General features: G+C 39.2%; 1 protein-coding gene across 5 annotated transcripts in view; it reads left to right on the forward strand.

The window, feature by feature from the left end:
• Window positions 1-242: 242 nt before the first annotated feature.
• galnt13 (UDP-N-acetyl-alpha-D-galactosamine:polypeptide N-acetylgalactosaminyltransferase 13) overlaps window positions 243-17427 on the forward strand; it is a 118567-nt gene continuing 101382 nt past the window's right edge. For 2 of the 5 annotated variants that reach the window (XM_007889922.2, XM_007889923.2), the window contains exons 1-2: window positions 1650-1859; window positions 5900-6155. In XM_007889922.2, the coding sequence (XP_007888113.1) occupies window positions 6014-6155 (142 nt within the window). In that variant the 5' untranslated portion in view covers window positions 1650-1859; window positions 5900-6013. Of the gene's footprint in view, window positions 356-1649; window positions 1860-5899; window positions 6156-17427 lie in introns of those variants that run through there. The other 3 variants (XM_042336499.1, XM_007889924.2, XM_007889925.2) reach the window with 3 other exon arrangements.

Genomic DNA, 17427 nt, shown 5'->3' on the forward strand with positions numbered 1-17427 from the left:
ACACACACTCCCCCCCCCCCCCCACACACACACTCCCCCCCTCCCACACACACACACACTCCCCCTCACACACACACACACTCTCCCTCACACACACACACACTCCCCCTCACACACACACACTCCCCCCTCACACACCACACCACCACACACACTCCCCCCCCCCACACACACACTCCCCCCCCCCTCCCACACACACACACACACTCCCCCCCCCCCCCCACCCCACACACTCTCCCCACCACCAAAAAGAAAATTCTCTGCCATCGACCTCCCTGTGCCATCAGCTCTCAGTGCAGTGCAACACGTTGAGCTCTCAGTACACTCAGCGCCGGTGCCTTCTGCTGTTAAGAAGGTAAGTTGCTGTGAACCAAATCAGACCCCCCCCCCCCACAGGGCAGTCTTACAGTACTCCCCCACCCACACACTGTGGGACAGTCACTTTAGTCTGAGAAGGTTCCAATTTATTATTATTATTATTATTATTCATGTTTTATTATTATTTTTATTATTGTTATTAAATGTCCAGACGATTGTCGCAAAACTTCCCGTTCTGGACACTCGCCATATAAATACACGGACTGTGTGGGAGAGAAACAGCTGTTAGTGTTGGTGATTCAGAGCTGAAAAAAGGTGGAAGGAACCTGTCGTGTTAGTTACATAGTCAGCACGAGTGTGTGTGAGAGAGTGTGTGAGAGTATGTGTGTGTGTGTGTGTGTGAGAGTATGTGTGTGTGTGAGATTGTGTATGTGTGTGACTGTGTATGTATGTATGTATGTATGTATGTGTATGTGTGTGAGTGTGTGTGTATGTGTGTGACTATGTGTGAGTGTGTGTGTATGACTGTGTGTGTGTGAGTGTGTATGTGTGTGTATGACTGTGTGTGTGAGAGTGTATGTGTGTGACTGAGTGTGTGAGTGTGTGACTGTGTGAGTGTGTGTGACTATGTGTGAGTGTGTGTGTGTGACTGTATGTGTGTGTGAGTGTGTGTGTGTGTGTGTGAGTGTGTGTGACTGTGTGAGTGTGTGTGACTGTGTGTGTGAGTGTGTGTGTGTGACTGTGTGTGTGTGTGACTGTATGTGTGTGTGACTGTGTGAGTGTGTGTGTGTGTGAGTGTGTGTGTGTGACTGTATGTGTGTGTGAGTGTGTGTGACTGTGTGTGTGTGACTGTGTGTGTGTGACTGTATGTGTGTGTGACTGTGTGAGTGTGTGTGTGTGACTGTGTGTGTGTGACTGTGTGAGTGTGTGTGACTGTGTGTGTGTGAGTGTGTGTGTGTGACTGTGTGTGTGTGTGAGTGTGTGTGACTGTGTGTGTGTGAGTGTGTGTTTTCTCCCCTCGTCACAGTTCCCTGAAGGTGATCTGACAGACAGACAGACACCAAAACGATGCACAGCACAGACACGACTTAAGAGAAAAACAAAAGGGAAACTTTTGAATCTTTTTTTTATTCAGAAGAGATAGAAACAGAGAGAGAGAGAGAGAGAGATCGTATCGACATTGTCACAGAAAGTATATATAATGAAACCAAACCCACCACAGTGCCCAAACTTTCTCATTGTAATGTCAAAGGCTTTTTACATCTCGTTTGGATCTCAGGCAGATCAGACGTGTCTCCAGTTGTACAATGGACCTGTGTGTGTGTGTGTGGTTTTGTTGATGTATTTGAGCTTCATTATTTGAAGGCTGTTTTTTTTTTTAACTGATACAATACATTACCTGTCGATTAAACAGCTGAAGTAGCGATGGATGGGCTGTTTGCGTGGTGTGGATGGAGCAGATGCAGTCTGTGTGCAATGAGACCTTTCTCTGTAGTGCTGTGTTGTTCAGTGTAGGCACTAACATTGCAGAAGCCCACACAGTAAGTATGCATTTCTTTACAATATATTTGCTTTGATGACTACTGCACCTTATCTCACTGTTTATTTTTAATTGCTAGATTTCACGGCACGTTTTGCACTTGGACATTACAAAAAAATCCATGACCACATATATATATATATATGTAATAATAATTACCCTTGCATTTGATATAGCGCTTTTCACGTCGGGAGGACGTCCCAAAGCGCTTCACAGAACACACTGTAAAGTGAATTGACTGTATATTTGTGGGCGAACGCGGCAGCCAATTGCGCACAGCAATGTCCCACAAACAGTCGTAGATTGAAAATGACCAATTTATTATTGTTTTGGTTTTGGAGGATTATTATTAGGCTCTGTGTGGAGTAAGGAAACTTGCCCGAGGTTTCGCCCTCTGCCTGGAATTGAACTCAGGTCTCTCACTTGCAAACCACTGAGCTACTGGACTCTCACACAATATATATATATATACAGACACCACCCCTGAATTGAAATGAAACTGTGTTATAGCTGGACCAAACACGAGCAGTTTCCTTCTCTTACAAACCCATTATGTTGAGGATAGCAAAATAAATGCTGCTCATTAGAAACAGTATCGATTTATGCATTACAGACCCATACTGTTTTCGCACAAGGGAAATGCAGTGTTAATGTATACTGATAAGTAACATTTCTTACAACAGCGTTAGGATATTGATGTTGTATTCTCTGTCAAAGGAAGGAGGGTTTCCTTCTATACTGTGTTGAAGGTCTAAAGCTCCGAGCATCTCATCTATCAAAGAGAAACCTGCCAAAGAAGTGGCAGTACTCACAATAACCATTGGTTATTATTATCCGGTGGCGGATTCTATGCCAACCGCCTAATAATTTCCGGAATTAGGTAAGCAGGATGCAGACCTCCAGGGAGAGAGTGTGCGCATCCATTCGAACAATCTCTCTCTGGATTTCCATGTGTAGGTGGGATGCGTGGAATTCTCAGCGTGGTTAGGATTCCCTGGTTTCTGCATGTGTCAGGCACCCCGCTGACCAAACAGAAAATGTCCCATCCTCTGCGGTGAGAGGATTTGGGTTGACAGTGAAGAACCTGAAAGAGACTTGAGTGTATTCCTGGTTTTGAAGGTACCTTCTCTTTTTTTGGTTGTCTTGGGCAATGCACTAACTGCGAACCAACTCCCAGGCCTCAGCAATGCTGTTTTGTGTGAGCTGTGGCAAGTAGGAGTCAGTCTTAGAGTAATATTTCCAGCCCTGAATTCTTGGGATAATATTGCCTCTCTCTTTAGGGAATTCTGGCTTTCACGTGTGGCTTTTTTAAAAAAAAATTATGTTTTAAAATTATTCCGTGTGAACATTTGTTTCACGTGTTACTACATTTGATCAGAGTTGTTAGAGAAGCCCTTTGAAGAAACTCAATTGGAGTAGCTTCATATAAAACAGTAGAACCAGAGGATTGATTGGGGGTACATTCAAAAAAAATCTACGGGAACACTATTTCAGTGAGTAAGTAGTGAGTGTATGGAACAGGCTCCCTAGGGAGATGGTGGAAGCAGAAAGTGTCGATTCTTTCAAAAGCAAATTAGATTTATTTTAGGAAATAGTATCTCGGGATAGATACAGTATATAGTTTGGGACATGACAAGTGCCAGGTTGGCGGAAGGCAAATTGGATCGACCTTGGTCTTCTTTCGTCTTAACAATTCTCATGTCCTTAAATGAAAAGATGTTAAAGTTGAATATGTGAAAACCTTCTGAGTTATGATTGATTGATGTTATGAAGCATTACTGGTTGACGTGACTGAAGCTTCCCCTTCCCAAGTATCAGTTTAAATGTTGTGATATCATTTCAATATCCCCCCGCCAATCCTTGCAGAAGGATTTTTTGTACGTGGTGGTGTTGTTGTATAACCCCTTTCACACACGTCAGGAGAACGTCTTCACGGGATTTACTGTGAAGTGCAGTGACTGTGTTTTTGTTGGCAAACACCTATATTTTAGTTGTGGGCTAACCCCAGGAAGCAATGATTGTAAGATAAGAATAATTGCAATAAAGATAAAAGTATAATACAAACAGAGGTTGCTGGGAATACTCAGCAGATCAGGCAGCATCTATCGAGAGAGGAAAGTGAGTTAACGTTTCAGGTCAATGACATTTGGTCAGAACTGCGGGATATTGGAAGGGAGCAGTTATTAGGACAAGATAAAAGTGTGTTTCCTCTCACAAGGTTCCCAGAAATTAGAATGAAAAGTGTGTCATTGTTGTTGAGTCATTTATGAACCTATTTCGAGGTTTAGCAGCCCCACAGGCCTTGAGCTTAATCATCCCATTATAATGTCACACAATTATGGTATCAAGAGTTTCCACAATTGAATACTGCTGTCCTCAATCAACTCACTTAAGCTGGATTTCTTCTGTCTGTTGCCCGCATTCCAAGGGGGTATGATTGAATTAGGGAGGAGAGTTAATGAAGTAGTTTACATTTGCTTCAAATACACGCTGAAGAAAGGATCTATTTTGGAATGAGGGAGAGCTGAGCATTAAAAATCTAAATTAAAAGTTCAGTGTGGACCCCAATTGTGATCACCAATTATCCATTATATTCATCAATTGATGTGAAATTTACAGAAGATTTTTGAATATTCTTAGCATTTGCTTAGAGCTCAACGGAGGGTCTAGTCTGGGTGGTGTCCAATCTTGTTTGGCCACCCTATTCTAAATGGTGTGAAAAGTACGATGACAAACTCAACTTGCCCCCCAAAGTTCTTGATCTTAAGGATACAGACTTTCAGCTGAAGATCAGTTTAAGGTCTTTCTTAGGAGAAATGTCAAGATGCACTAAATGAGCATTTTCAGTTGTGGTGCACACCACCAGAGACTGGCTCGAGGCTCCCGTGTATGTGTGTGTGTGTTCCACCAACCTTCCTCATACCCCAAAGCTACTGTATTCGGGGCATCTTTGCTCTCAAGCTTTTTCCTTATGAATATAATCTTTAGTCATAAGAATTGCTGGGCGAAAGAAGACCAAGGTCCATCCAGTTTGCTTTCCACCATCCTGGCAGACGCTTGAGACGCTGAGTCCCAAACTAGATTTTCTATCCTGAGATATTTTCTTTACAGAAATAGTATACGGATGAAGGTGTTGAACAAATCCACAAATCCTTCCCCTTTGGGCAGTGGTTTGAAAATGGGAGAATTTTATTCACCATTCTATACAGTCTCTGCCTTTGCACTTGGGTTTCATTCATTTCTGGTCGAGAACTATTGGCAATTAGAGATGAAGTACCTTTACTGCATCTCTTTACTGATCCCTTTACTGATCAAAGTGGTGGTTCAGCTACTGAAATAGAAGCTGGTCCTTGTTGCGGAGTCCAGCCATTAACTATTTTTCTCACAATTATAGGAATAAATTATCAACTGAAGGAGATTTTTCTGGAGAATATCTAATGGTCTCCCTTGATACCATCTTCTTTGCTGTTTGAACTCTGCCTCATTAACTGGTGGAATTTATGCTGTCAGTTAGAGTTGCTTTGCTGATGGCGCTCTGGGATTAAAATATTGACGGGGACTGTTCCATTTCTGTCAAAACGCTTTCTGTAGTTTTACTAGATTCCACCTAGACTGGTAGGTATATTTAACCACAGGAGCAATTTAACTGCATTAACGAGGAGACTTTTACCTCTTATGGGATATATTGTGTATATATATATCATATATATATATCTATATCGAATGTGTCTATGTATATGTGTATGTATCTCTGGCTCGGTGATGCACTCTGATAAGTTCTCTTATGTGAAGAGCGCTGTATAAAGTACCAACTCTTCCAGTAGAAGTGTGATGTTTAGTTGAAAGCCTCATTTACATTTCACACTTTACATAGTATTGGATAGAGGCTGTTAAAAGCTGAACCCCTAATTTCAGAAGTATGTGGATGTCTGAAGCGTATTACAGTATATTCTGTGAAGAGCTTTCAGACATCTCAACGATTTTGTAATAGAGATGAGGAGAATGACGGAAATAATTGTTTGTATTTTGTTGTGTTTTCAGCATGGTTTAATTCATTTACTCTTCAAACTGGATTTCCACACACCTTTTGCTCGCTGATCCCTTCATCTGCGTCTCTTGGCTGCCTCCGTGGGTTTATAAGACAAAAAGAAAGTCATGAGGAGACTGGCGTATTGCAAGATTGTCTTGGCCACATCATTGGTCTGGGTGCTTCTAGACGTCTTCCTGCTGTTGTATTTTAGTGAATGCAATAAATGTGATGACAAGAAAGACAGATCTCTGTTACCGGCCTTAAGAGGTAAGAGCTTGCATTGTATTGTATTGCATTGTGTGTCAAGTAAGCTCTAAAGGTTGAAATTACTATTGTAAACTGCATTTCATCACAATGATAGGAATCTTTCCCTTCCCATTGCCTGTTGATATCATTTTGTGTCAATGCATTCATCTTCCATCCCATATGAAAGTTGTTGTTTTTCTTCTGTGTGAAAATGAATTGTTTTTGTGTGTGTTGTTTGAAGTGTGACTATATTGGGGCTTGTGGTAAGTATTGCTGAATATAGATTATTTACAGCTCAATGTTTTCACTTCCTTTCTGTTACTTTTGAGACAATTTTACAAAACGATTAATGTTATATTCATGACTGTTCCATGTGGGTGGGATTTATTGTCTATTGAGTGAATGATTTCTGAAATCTATTCTGGAGTGGTGATAATGGAGTTTGTTTCACGGTATTTTATGAACACTGGGTTTATATATAAAAAAAACAATGACGTAAATAGTGCTGTGTTTACCTTTCTAGCTGTTAACATTAGAAAACTAATTGGGATTGGAATGTGTATTGGGTTAGGACACCTGCCCTTCAGCCCTGGGGCCTGAAATCATGGTTGATTTGGTTGATACAGGATAGCAGCCACTTACTTTTCTTTTACGAAATACTAGCACCTGATGAAGGCAAAGGGCAATATCCTGCAGATGCTGGCAATCTGAAATAAAAACAGAACTCGCTGGGAGCACTCAGCAGGTCAGCCAACACCTATGGAGAGAGGAAAGTGATTATGAGATGCTGCCTGACCTGCTGAGTGTTCCCAGCGACTTCTGTTTTTACTCCTAATGAAGGCGAATGAACAAGTGTGGCTACAAGCGGTAAATCAAATCAACAAATAATAAGTTGAGGATAGCAGTGCCTAAAAAGTTGACTGAAAATTCTCAACCTGTGAATGTATTTTTTGACAAAGAGCCTATAGTTTTACATCTAAACAATTGTGATAATATGTAACACAGTCACCTCTTAAATTGCAGGACTGCCTCAAGGATAGGTGATGATGATTTGAACAGGTTTAGCACTAATATGGTTGGGCAGTTTCAGTGACTTTGGGAAGAGATCTTGAATGCAAATGGGCACTTATTTTTAAAAATCCAATGTAATTGCCTAAGATAATTACCATTCCATATTCACTGCAAAGACGGATGTAAAGACAATTCTGTAAAAAGACTGGATCCAGATTTCAAATTAAATGTACCCAATGCATAATTAAAGTGGAAAGTGAGAGGGTGCATAAATTAGGAGAGAATGCCAGAAGGCAGATATAAAAAATACATAATGCATATGTTATGCATTGTTTCACTAGACTCACAATCAGGTACATTGTTTATTTTTAAGGAAAGGGATGTTTTACATTGCAAACGTTTCCTGCATTAGGGAAATGTCCAACACAAGTCAAATAATCTATATATTTTCAGGTGAAATGAACCAAAACACTTTTATTCAGTGTTATTCAGTGCATGTAGGAATGTTTTTTCTAAAAAAAGTTTCAAACCTATTTAATCAAATGTTTGTTTTTCATTGCATCAACTGTTTCAATTTGCCAAATGTTTGCGTATTGTTTGCTGTCTGTGTTTGATTAAGCATATTCCAGTGTTGCACAAATAGCAATTCACATTCATATATATATATAAAAGAAGTGTGCTTGGTGTCAGTTTAACAGAGCTGTGGAAGTGTTCCAGTTGCACATAAATAGAATTCTTTACTTCCAGTGAAAGCCATTTTAAAACCGGATGTATGAGTGCTGTTTCCATTACTAATTGCTTTACTGCTTGCTGGCAGTTTTTCCAAGTCTGTCCTTTCCTCTCTCAATGGGGGAAAAAAAATCTCTGGTGTGTTTGTTTGTTGCTGTATTAGAGGTGCGATTTAAAGCGCTATTGTGTTTTAGCAAAGTGCGTGTCCGCTTTCTAATTATTGTATATGTCTAAAGTGCTCTGGGATACTGCCCTGCTGGAGGGTGCTACATAAATGCAAGTTGTTGTTAGGTGTTCCAAAACTATTATAAGGAACCAGTCACTACACTTTACAGTAAGTCTGTGAAGCATTTTGAGACATCCTCTTGATGTCAAAGTCACCATATAAAATCCAAAGATTGCTATTTATTACTGTTTGGCCACTTGAATTTTGACCCCTGGTGTTCCATTGGTAAGATGATCTTAAGTACAAACTTCCCACGCAGCACAGTGAAGCTGTGTTTTGTGTTGTGTGATGTTTCACGCAGTAATGTTGTAATAACTTTGTTCAAGCTGTAAAGCGTACAAAGGCAAAGAAAAGGCTTGATTATCGATTGGGTGTTTTGTTCCTTGCTCTGAATCCGAACTTGAAAAAAATGCCTTTATGTTTCATGCCGACCAATACTAGTGCCTCCAAAACCTTACTGTAAGTTGCTCATGAAAAAGAAATGAAGGTGCATCAAGCGGTCGGAAGCTGTAAGAAGATCAGCCGCTTACATTTATGCGAATCCATTGAAGTTAAACCTACACATTTTTGCACAATCCATTGCTTTTAAAACATTCAGAATTGAGGCGGCTTGGAACCGTAAGTCAATCGCACGCTTGTGTCCCATCCAGAAGGTAATGGGATTTAGTCCCAGAGCTTTTTTGTCCTTTGGCTATATTTACTTCAGTAAGTGAGAGATGCCAATTGTCAGCCAAGGTCTTACGCTAGTTAGTGTATTATATGATGGAATAGCATTCTATCCCTCAGGGAGGTGGTTTGCTCATCATGCAGCCTCCCGGCGAAATGTAGAACGGTATTGACTGCTGTTACAGAGAAGTTCATGATCTCGTCTGCCTTCTGCTTCAGATTGCAACTTGCAACATAATAAGTGGTACTGTACGTAATCAGTTAGCATGAGGAGGGAAAATTGTCAATGGAAAATTCAGTTAGACCCAAGGCTTCTTTTAGTGAAGGAAATGTTTATCAATATTTCTTGTTGCTTATTGAATAAATACTGTTGTTTATGAAATTGTGGCAGATGATAGTTACCCAATGTTGTACTAACTTCAGTTACCAGTAATTTATAAGTTGATTATTCTAAAAGTCTGAAATATTCAATGCTTTCAAAAGTCAATTGGTTACATCGATCTACATGATAAAACACTTCTTCTAAAGCAATAATTTTAGCGTAATATTCTCCGCTACTTAAACTACTTTTGGTCCTTTCCGCTAGTTTTATTTCTTCAACCTATTATTCAATTCCATCTGTCTTGTGGATGAGACATTAAACCGAAGTCCTGTCTGCCTGTTCAGGTGGACGCTAAAGATTCCCACAGCACTATTCGAAAAGTCTATTTGGTTTCATGCAGGATAGCATCTCGATGTTTCTCCCTCGAACACCGAGCGAGGGTAAAAAGGGGGCGGTCACTATAGACACAGTGGAAGAGATAAGTCTTTAGCTGGGATTTAAAGATAGCTAAAAGGGGGTGAGCCAGAGGAATCGAAGCAGGGAGATACAGAGGTAAGAGGCATGGTCACTGATCGTGGAGGGATGGGATGAGGGGAATCCTCAGAAAGGCTTTGCGCTGAGTGAGGGTGAGGGCAGTGGAGTGAGCTATGACTAGGTCAAAGATGTAGGCAGGCGCGGTGTCATTAATTGGTTTGTAGATGAGGTGAGGATCTTGAAATCAATCATTTCAGATATACTAGCATTAATATTTCATTTCTGACATTGGATTATCTCCCGACTTTCTAAACTATTGTTTTAGAAGTGTAACCGGAATAATTTCAATAAAACTTAATATTCCTCAATCCAAATCTCTTGCTGCTCTGTTTTCTTTTTAAAGTTTCTGTTCCTCTGTAAAAAAAAAAAAAAATAAATAAAATAACCCGCCCAGTTGTGATGGCCTTTTTGTTCCGATCTCCTTATCCTGGAAAATTTACAAGGATGAAATTGGGGGATAAATCAGAACAGACACTAAAGGTGACCTAAGTAGAAACCATGATGATGAAAATAAATAAAGATCAGAATGAACAGCCATATCATATCTTGTGTCCTGATACCATACGCTCCCCTTAACCGGAGATGGAAACTGCGTATCGTAAGATGTTACAGCATTTTAATAAATAGAACATAGACAGAAAATTACAACTTATCTTAATATATAAATTAATCAGTTTGCCTTTATTCTTCTGTGAAAAAATATACCCATATCAATTTGGTTTCAAAATTTTGTGAATTTGATTTCTGGAGAAATCTGTTCTAAGCATTTACTTCAAAGGTTTATTTGGCTATGCATGTATTTACCCAACATTTTATGACGACAATCTCAACATAGATCTGTCTTAAGGTATAGAATAGGGATTGTAGTGGAAAACATCAACAATACTCTTGTTTAATGATTTCTATTGAACTTGGAACCTCCCCTCACCATCTTAAAGTAATATGAAGGGCATTTTATCTTGTAGATTAAAAAAAATTGTGCAAAACCACATACTGGATGAAAGTTATAATATTTTGTAGAGGTTTAAGGCACAATGTTATCAAATCCGTTCAGAAACACCATTTTTTTTTACCTCAAAGACTTGCGTGTGGGGAAATTAAAGACTGCAGCTTGAATGGAGTATTGGATTATATTATAAATTTATTTCCCTTATTTCCGGAAATTTTGTGTTGCTTCAGGGAAGGCAACTGAAGAGAAATTGCCTCACTGCCTTGATCATTTACAATTTGTGAACCAGATTTTACTATACTTTGTGTGAACTCCAGGCACTATAGTACAGTTAAATTGAAGAGGCTGTAAGGTTTGTCAGTCATTCATTAGTCATGTTAATCATTTTTAGCATTCTTTTGCATGTGTACTTAATGAAAGATGCATTTCCTAATAGCCTGTTCCTCAGGTTAGTAACACGTCAATGATTTATATTTTAATCAATGAAGAACAAGATTAAATTCTGTAACCCATCTCGAGTGACAAAGCTTGCCTATCCCCTGAGTGATGAGCTACAGACTTACATGCTTTGTCTCAATTTGTTGATGTATAGATTGAATTGTACTTAACTGTTGTTTTTTTATGATAGCTTTCTCTCAAACATGTTAAAATGTTTAACTTAAATTTAATCTGGAGAGATATGGGAAGAATCGAAAGACCTACTTTTCACTAAGAAGGAAAAAAAAATCAAGGAAATGTTGGAAGATATTTATTGATCCTAAAATCAACAGAATGTCAGAACCTGATATCTTTTACGCTTGGAGCAAGGACTCTTTGCAAGTCTTAAACATAACTGTGTAAACACAGAAGGTGAGAAGTTGTTCCTCGATAAAGGGGAAGATTGGATTTTTATGAACAAACAGTTAGAAGAGGATACCCGTAGTTAAACTGATCAGTTGTATGACAATTCCTCCTGCTATGTACAGTCCATTGGGTCTTAGCCTTGAATGTCTCAGGTTACAAGTCAACACTGAATAACTGTGTAATTCTGTAAACTGGCTCCTGGGTTGAGCAGTTCTAACCTGAACATGTCCTGAAGGATGACCTGTGAAGCGGAGGCTAGTACTTTAATAGATATAAACAAACCCTAAAAGGGAGAAGACACTTTTACCTCTTCTCTCTTTGTTCTTGGAGGTGATTCATCATGCAATCGTTTTGCTTACATACCATACAGTCCGCCAGAAGCAATTATATCTTTTAGAGAACAGTCCAGACTTTCAGCTGCAGAATAGGGAGAAGTTGGGAATATAGATGGGCAGTTCTGCTCATACCCCCAAATCCAACTGTCCTGCCCAACAGTCCCTTAAATAAGATTGGTCATTGACTTCAAGGCTGTTTGTGGGACGTTGCTGTGCACAAATTGGGTGCTGCAATCACCCTACAAGTACGTACTTTGCAGGAAAAATCCTGTGAAGCACTTTGAGATACTCTCTTGATGTGAAAGGTGCTATATGGAACAAGAGCTTCAGCCAGACATCAGTGTTGACTGCATTCAGAATCTGAACCTATGCTTACAGTGAGCAACCTATTGGGATATAAACTAAAGCAGTTCAATGCATCTTTGCTTAACAGTTAGGGTGATGTCCAGTGGGTTTCAGAGGAAAGTGAGTACTCTAGCCTAGACCTTCCTTCTCTTGAATAATGCAAAAAATAATTTCAGATCCATCATGTTCAGATTATGTCCTTGATAATAAATGGCTTCCCTTGTGATTATCAGCCTCCGGGCTGCATTATAACAATAGATGTACCTGTATCTAGATTTTGTGTTAATGTATAATTGAACACCTTTGAATCGGTAAATGCAAATCCAGGAAAATGATGAATTTTAGTATTTAGTATCAAAATAGAATTTCAGCAGGAAAAGTGCTAACAGATTAATCAAACAAGTGCATGCAATTATCTTCAAAGTCATCTTTGAGTTACTCTTCGTCTTTGATTTAGTGAAGTTCCTTTCCTTCTAGGCATTAGTCCAGCCACTAGAGTGAATAGGAACGAGAATAAGCGAATGATCCCTTTTTGCTCATGGCCATTGCAATCCAGACGGCTTGATTTTCATTGGCTACAAAATTGCCCTTCAAGTTGTTTTTCAGCCATGGAAAATACAATTAACTCCAGATTATATTGTTACCAATAATTGTCAGGTCGTTGGGACGTCTCAAAGTGCTTCATAGAATACGCTGTAAAGTGAGTCGACTGTGTATTGTATTATCAGGCGTTCACTGTAAATGCTGTAAGTACAATTTGCACAGCTCCAAAATGATCGGTGGGAGCAGTAAGGCTACGGAGAAGCTATGGAGACCAATGGAGAATATACCGGGAAAATGATGAATTTTACCAAGAAAATACTTGTTTCATGTACAATCCTGATTTCCCTCGGTCGAGCCAAGCTTGGGGGAGAACCGAGTTTGCTAATCCCGAATCTGAGCCAGCTGCACAATGCTCAGAGGAATTGGGGACAATGGTATTTTTTTATTTTTTTTTAAAAAAAAGTACACGTCACTGTGGTGTGTTGCCTGTGCATCCGTTTCCTGAAATTAGCTGTTTATCTGATGTGCAGAGGATTTCAGCAGAGGTTTAGGCAGATTCAGCAATAGGACACTAGTCCGGGTCAGTTAATAAAATACAATGCTCCTCCAAATCATATCAACTTGCAAATAAACTTTTCTTTTCAATAAAAGGTTCCACCACCTAAGAATTTAGTACGTATTAATGGCAGTAAAATGCTTGATTTAAACATGTTTTTAACTGCGCGTAGTAAAATTAATCAACTTCGAGGTTAAAAAGTGAAATAAAATGTGACTCTTCCACAAACAGTCCGTAGCCTCACAAAGGTGAGGCAGTCTGTTGCTTAAGCGGCTGTGGGAATGGTCAGGTTAGCTTCAGAAATACGACTGTTTTCGCAGGTGTCAAGTACTGAATGAGTTTTAATTTCCTTCGACTGAAGGCTGACAAAACAAAAGCCATCCTGCTTAGTTCCGCCAGCGCCTCCTCACCTGTGACTCCCTCACTGCTCTCTATCTCACAAGGGCAGGGCACAATCTTGGCCTTTAGTTTGAACAGCAGCTCTCCATTAGGCTTTTCATCAACTGCTTGATCACCGGTTTTCCACCACCTCTGTCATATTGCCCTCCTCCATTCCTATCTCACCTCCAACATAGCCAGCCTTTTGTTTGCACCTTCATCACTTCAAGGATTAACTTCTTCAATATCAATCCTTGCTGGTCCTCTTAGCTCAAACCTCCATAAGCCGTAATCTTTAACCGTGCTATTAGTATCCTGTTGGATGTGAAGAGTTAATAATATTATCTCAAAAATGCCTATTGAAACGTAGGAGGGAATTGAGAACAGAGAAGCTTGAAAGAGAATAATGATGCCTTCACAAATTGTTAGATACTTGTATGAGACAAGAAGGTGGCAACCACTTTTATTAACATTTCACAATCTGAGCAAAAAAACATTTCTTTTGCACGTACATTTGGTTCAGACAGCATCGCTACTACCATTCAAAGTGCACGAGCACAAAGTGACGTGAGTTAATACTGATAGAAAGCATTGTTTCAACAAATTATTAGTGGTTTGAGAATACAGTGTTAATATCAATACTCCTAAGTTGGTTGAGGGGACGCCATTAACATTTGGCTGCTTCGTTCTGTAAGTTGTAATATTACCTTACATTTATCATACATTTGTGGCGTTATTATCATTTGCAGTGATCCATGGCTTAAGGTAATCACTGCTCTGCCCTGTCCACAGCTTTTTAATGGTTTGAATGACAGTATTTTACTTTAAAACACCACTCACACGTAATTAAGAAAGGGTTTATGAGAGGGAAATATTGTCCCAATAAAATTGTCTCATCAAACTCTATATATTTAGTAATGACTGAGGAATAGTTACTAAATACAGACTACTACCCAGATGCTCAGTAGCCTTTTCAAATTTGTATGTCCTAAGTTATTTTGTATCATTGAAATTAATCTATTGGATACTGATACTACAGGTTTTAAGGATAAAAAGGATATCAAGGAATCCATTAAAAGGCTTTCATGTCTGGGTAATAATTTATTTGATTTACTTGCTGGGTTGAGGACCCACTTAGGACTGGACACTTCTGGGTTTGATTTCTACCGGGTCCATTCCCTTTGTTGAGATTAATCTATTTAGTACTGTATCTAAAATACTTTCCGGAGAGGTGAGTGAACGAAAGACGTAAGTGAGGTATGTCTTCATGGGTTTGAACTGACTCCAAAAGAGCTGATCAAAAGGTTTTGACCTTTAATACAGTATGAAGCAGAATTGATAGTATTCAATCTAGTATCTAGTACTGATAGCGTTTCTGCTTATAGTGGTGTTACAATTTGTGATTTGTAACATTTACCACTATAAAGCAGAAAAGAGGAGATATTATTTACCCTTTTATCAAGTTTTTTTTATTAGCCACGTTAAGCTTTTTGAAATGTTCCAGCTTACATTTCATTAAGGATCTTGAGTGATTTTCCAAACCCAACATAGTACCCACTGCGGGGGGTGGAGGAACATTACCTTTAATCCGTTAACTAATCTGTACATTATAATAACACGCATCTTGGTATCGCACTGGGTCAATTAATAAAATTGCTAGATTAACTCTATTTTCTACACTAATTGTAATTTATCAAAGAAGAAACTTGGGGGTGGAATATTTGTAATCCACTTACATCAAGGCACGGCGAGCAGTGTTAAACCCACTCAGACGATTGTGCTGGTGTTTCACACAACATTAAATGACTGCTGCCAGGAAACTTAAAAACACAAATTTATTCCAATTCCTGTTTTTGGAGCCCAATCCAATTAACTTATCAACGCCTAAGGAATCCTCGCTATTCCCTCTTAACGCCACACTGTCGTTAGATCGACCTTTTAGAACCTATGGGTTTAAGTCTGCTTACTTCAAGCGTCAGGGATGGTTCTGTCGTAAGATGAGGTGAATGCATAGACTCATATAGCTGTTAATAATGCACTATATTCCTGAGAAGTCTCACAAAGAAATATACGTGCACTCTCCTTTACGAACGAGCATTTCTACAGTGGAAAATTAAATGTAACCAACCTCTTCTTTTTTACACTCATGTGACTTGTTTTCATAACCTCTTTCACTCACTCTTTCGTTTGGGTTTTGTTTTGGCATTGAAATGCCTATTTATCCCTGATCCTGAACAGTCTGAGGAAGGTTGGGGTCAGGTGCAGATGTCCGCTGCCTGCCTCAGTATTGTATGAAATATCCACAAGATTGAGCCCTGGGAACGTGTATTATGAGCAAGGTTGATGCCTTACTCCAAAATTGGGCCTAAACTGTTTCAATCCTTTCGGAATCCATTTTGAACAATTTGCCTGTCAATTTCCCTGATGTTTCGCTTGTACCGCTTGAAGTATTCTGGAGAGGGAACAGGATTTTACATTTCCCACTTCAGTACATTATTTCTGATGCAAGGCTTGAATGCAATTGCCTCATCTGCATTTATACTGCAAGGTGCACATTTCTATGCTGCCAAAACCTCTTCAAGGATGACAATCCGGACCAGGAAGTCTGGTTCAATTCCCTCTCCTACGTCCTCTTCTCTGCCCAACCCAAGTGAAATTTTAATTATCTACTATTGCAATGCCCGAGATCAGATGACAGGATACATAAGAGGGACTGAGACAGGAACATTTTGGGGCTTCACATGGCACTAGTTGGCTTCACCAATTGAGCCAAGTCATAAATCCGTTGGCTTTTTTACAGCAATAAGAGCATAATACTGGACGAAAAAAAGAGTCCATCGAGTTTATCTTCCTGGCGGTCACATGCACATTTGTCCCGAACTACCTGTGTACTGAATCCCATTATGTTATTTCCTAATAGAAAACTCTCTAATCTGTGTTACTTTTTCATAGTTTAACAAAGTCGTGCTATTTGGCTTCGAATTTGAAAAGGAGCCATTTTATTACTGAGTTCAATATTTTCACAAGTCTGGGGGGATGTTGGGATATTGTGGAAATTGCACTGGTTTGGTTGTCAATCTTTGCTGTTGTGCAAAGATACAGTAATTGGGGTAAGAGGTTGATGGACTGTATTCTTGTGTTTCGATGGCTGATCCTCTCACTAATCTCTAGCAGTGATGTTGTCTGCCATAACACTACTAAAATAAAGATTTACATTTCAGGCAATGGTTTATAGAAATTGCCCTGAACAGCAATTACTGTAAATTACCGCATTCTCACATTATTTGAGTTTTGAGGAATAGATGTGCGTAACTAAGGACAGCCACACATTAAGATTTAATGCATTCACCCTTTTGACAGCTTAATTAGTTGATTAAGTGTGTGTCACACAAGACATTCTGTTTCATGTTCTTTTTGGTTTGTATGTTAACTGAAGAATCTTTTTCTTGCATATTCTGCAAGACAGTTCTGTTGAGGGCTTTGAGTCCTGGTATGAAAGGCACAACATGAACTTATATATCTTATCTTCTGTCATAACTGATACAACCATAGTAACCGTTTATTTTTCTATTGCAAATATAAATGTTTGGCTAAAATTGTGAGAAGCAATCTTTTCAGAGCTAAATAATTAGTCTTTGTTTCGAAATAAAACTTCACTTATATACTGTGTGTCAAACTGCTTGTTAACTCTAATTCATCTCACCTTTGGGAGTTAGGTTGTGAAATTAGACGCCACAATGATGGTGCTTTCTTTGAATTGTGTAACTTCATTGAAATTTCTGTAACTTTTTTGTGCAATAGGAAGCAACTGAAGATGAAGACAGAATCACTCCCTGAATTTATCAAACTGTATCCA

Source organism: Callorhinchus milii, unplaced genomic scaffold, assembly GCF_018977255.1.
Source record: "Callorhinchus milii isolate IMCB2004 unplaced genomic scaffold, IMCB_Cmil_1.0 Scaffold6, whole genome shotgun sequence".
In the NCBI taxonomy this organism is placed as follows: Eukaryota; Metazoa; Chordata; class Chondrichthyes; order Chimaeriformes; family Callorhinchidae; genus Callorhinchus; species Callorhinchus milii.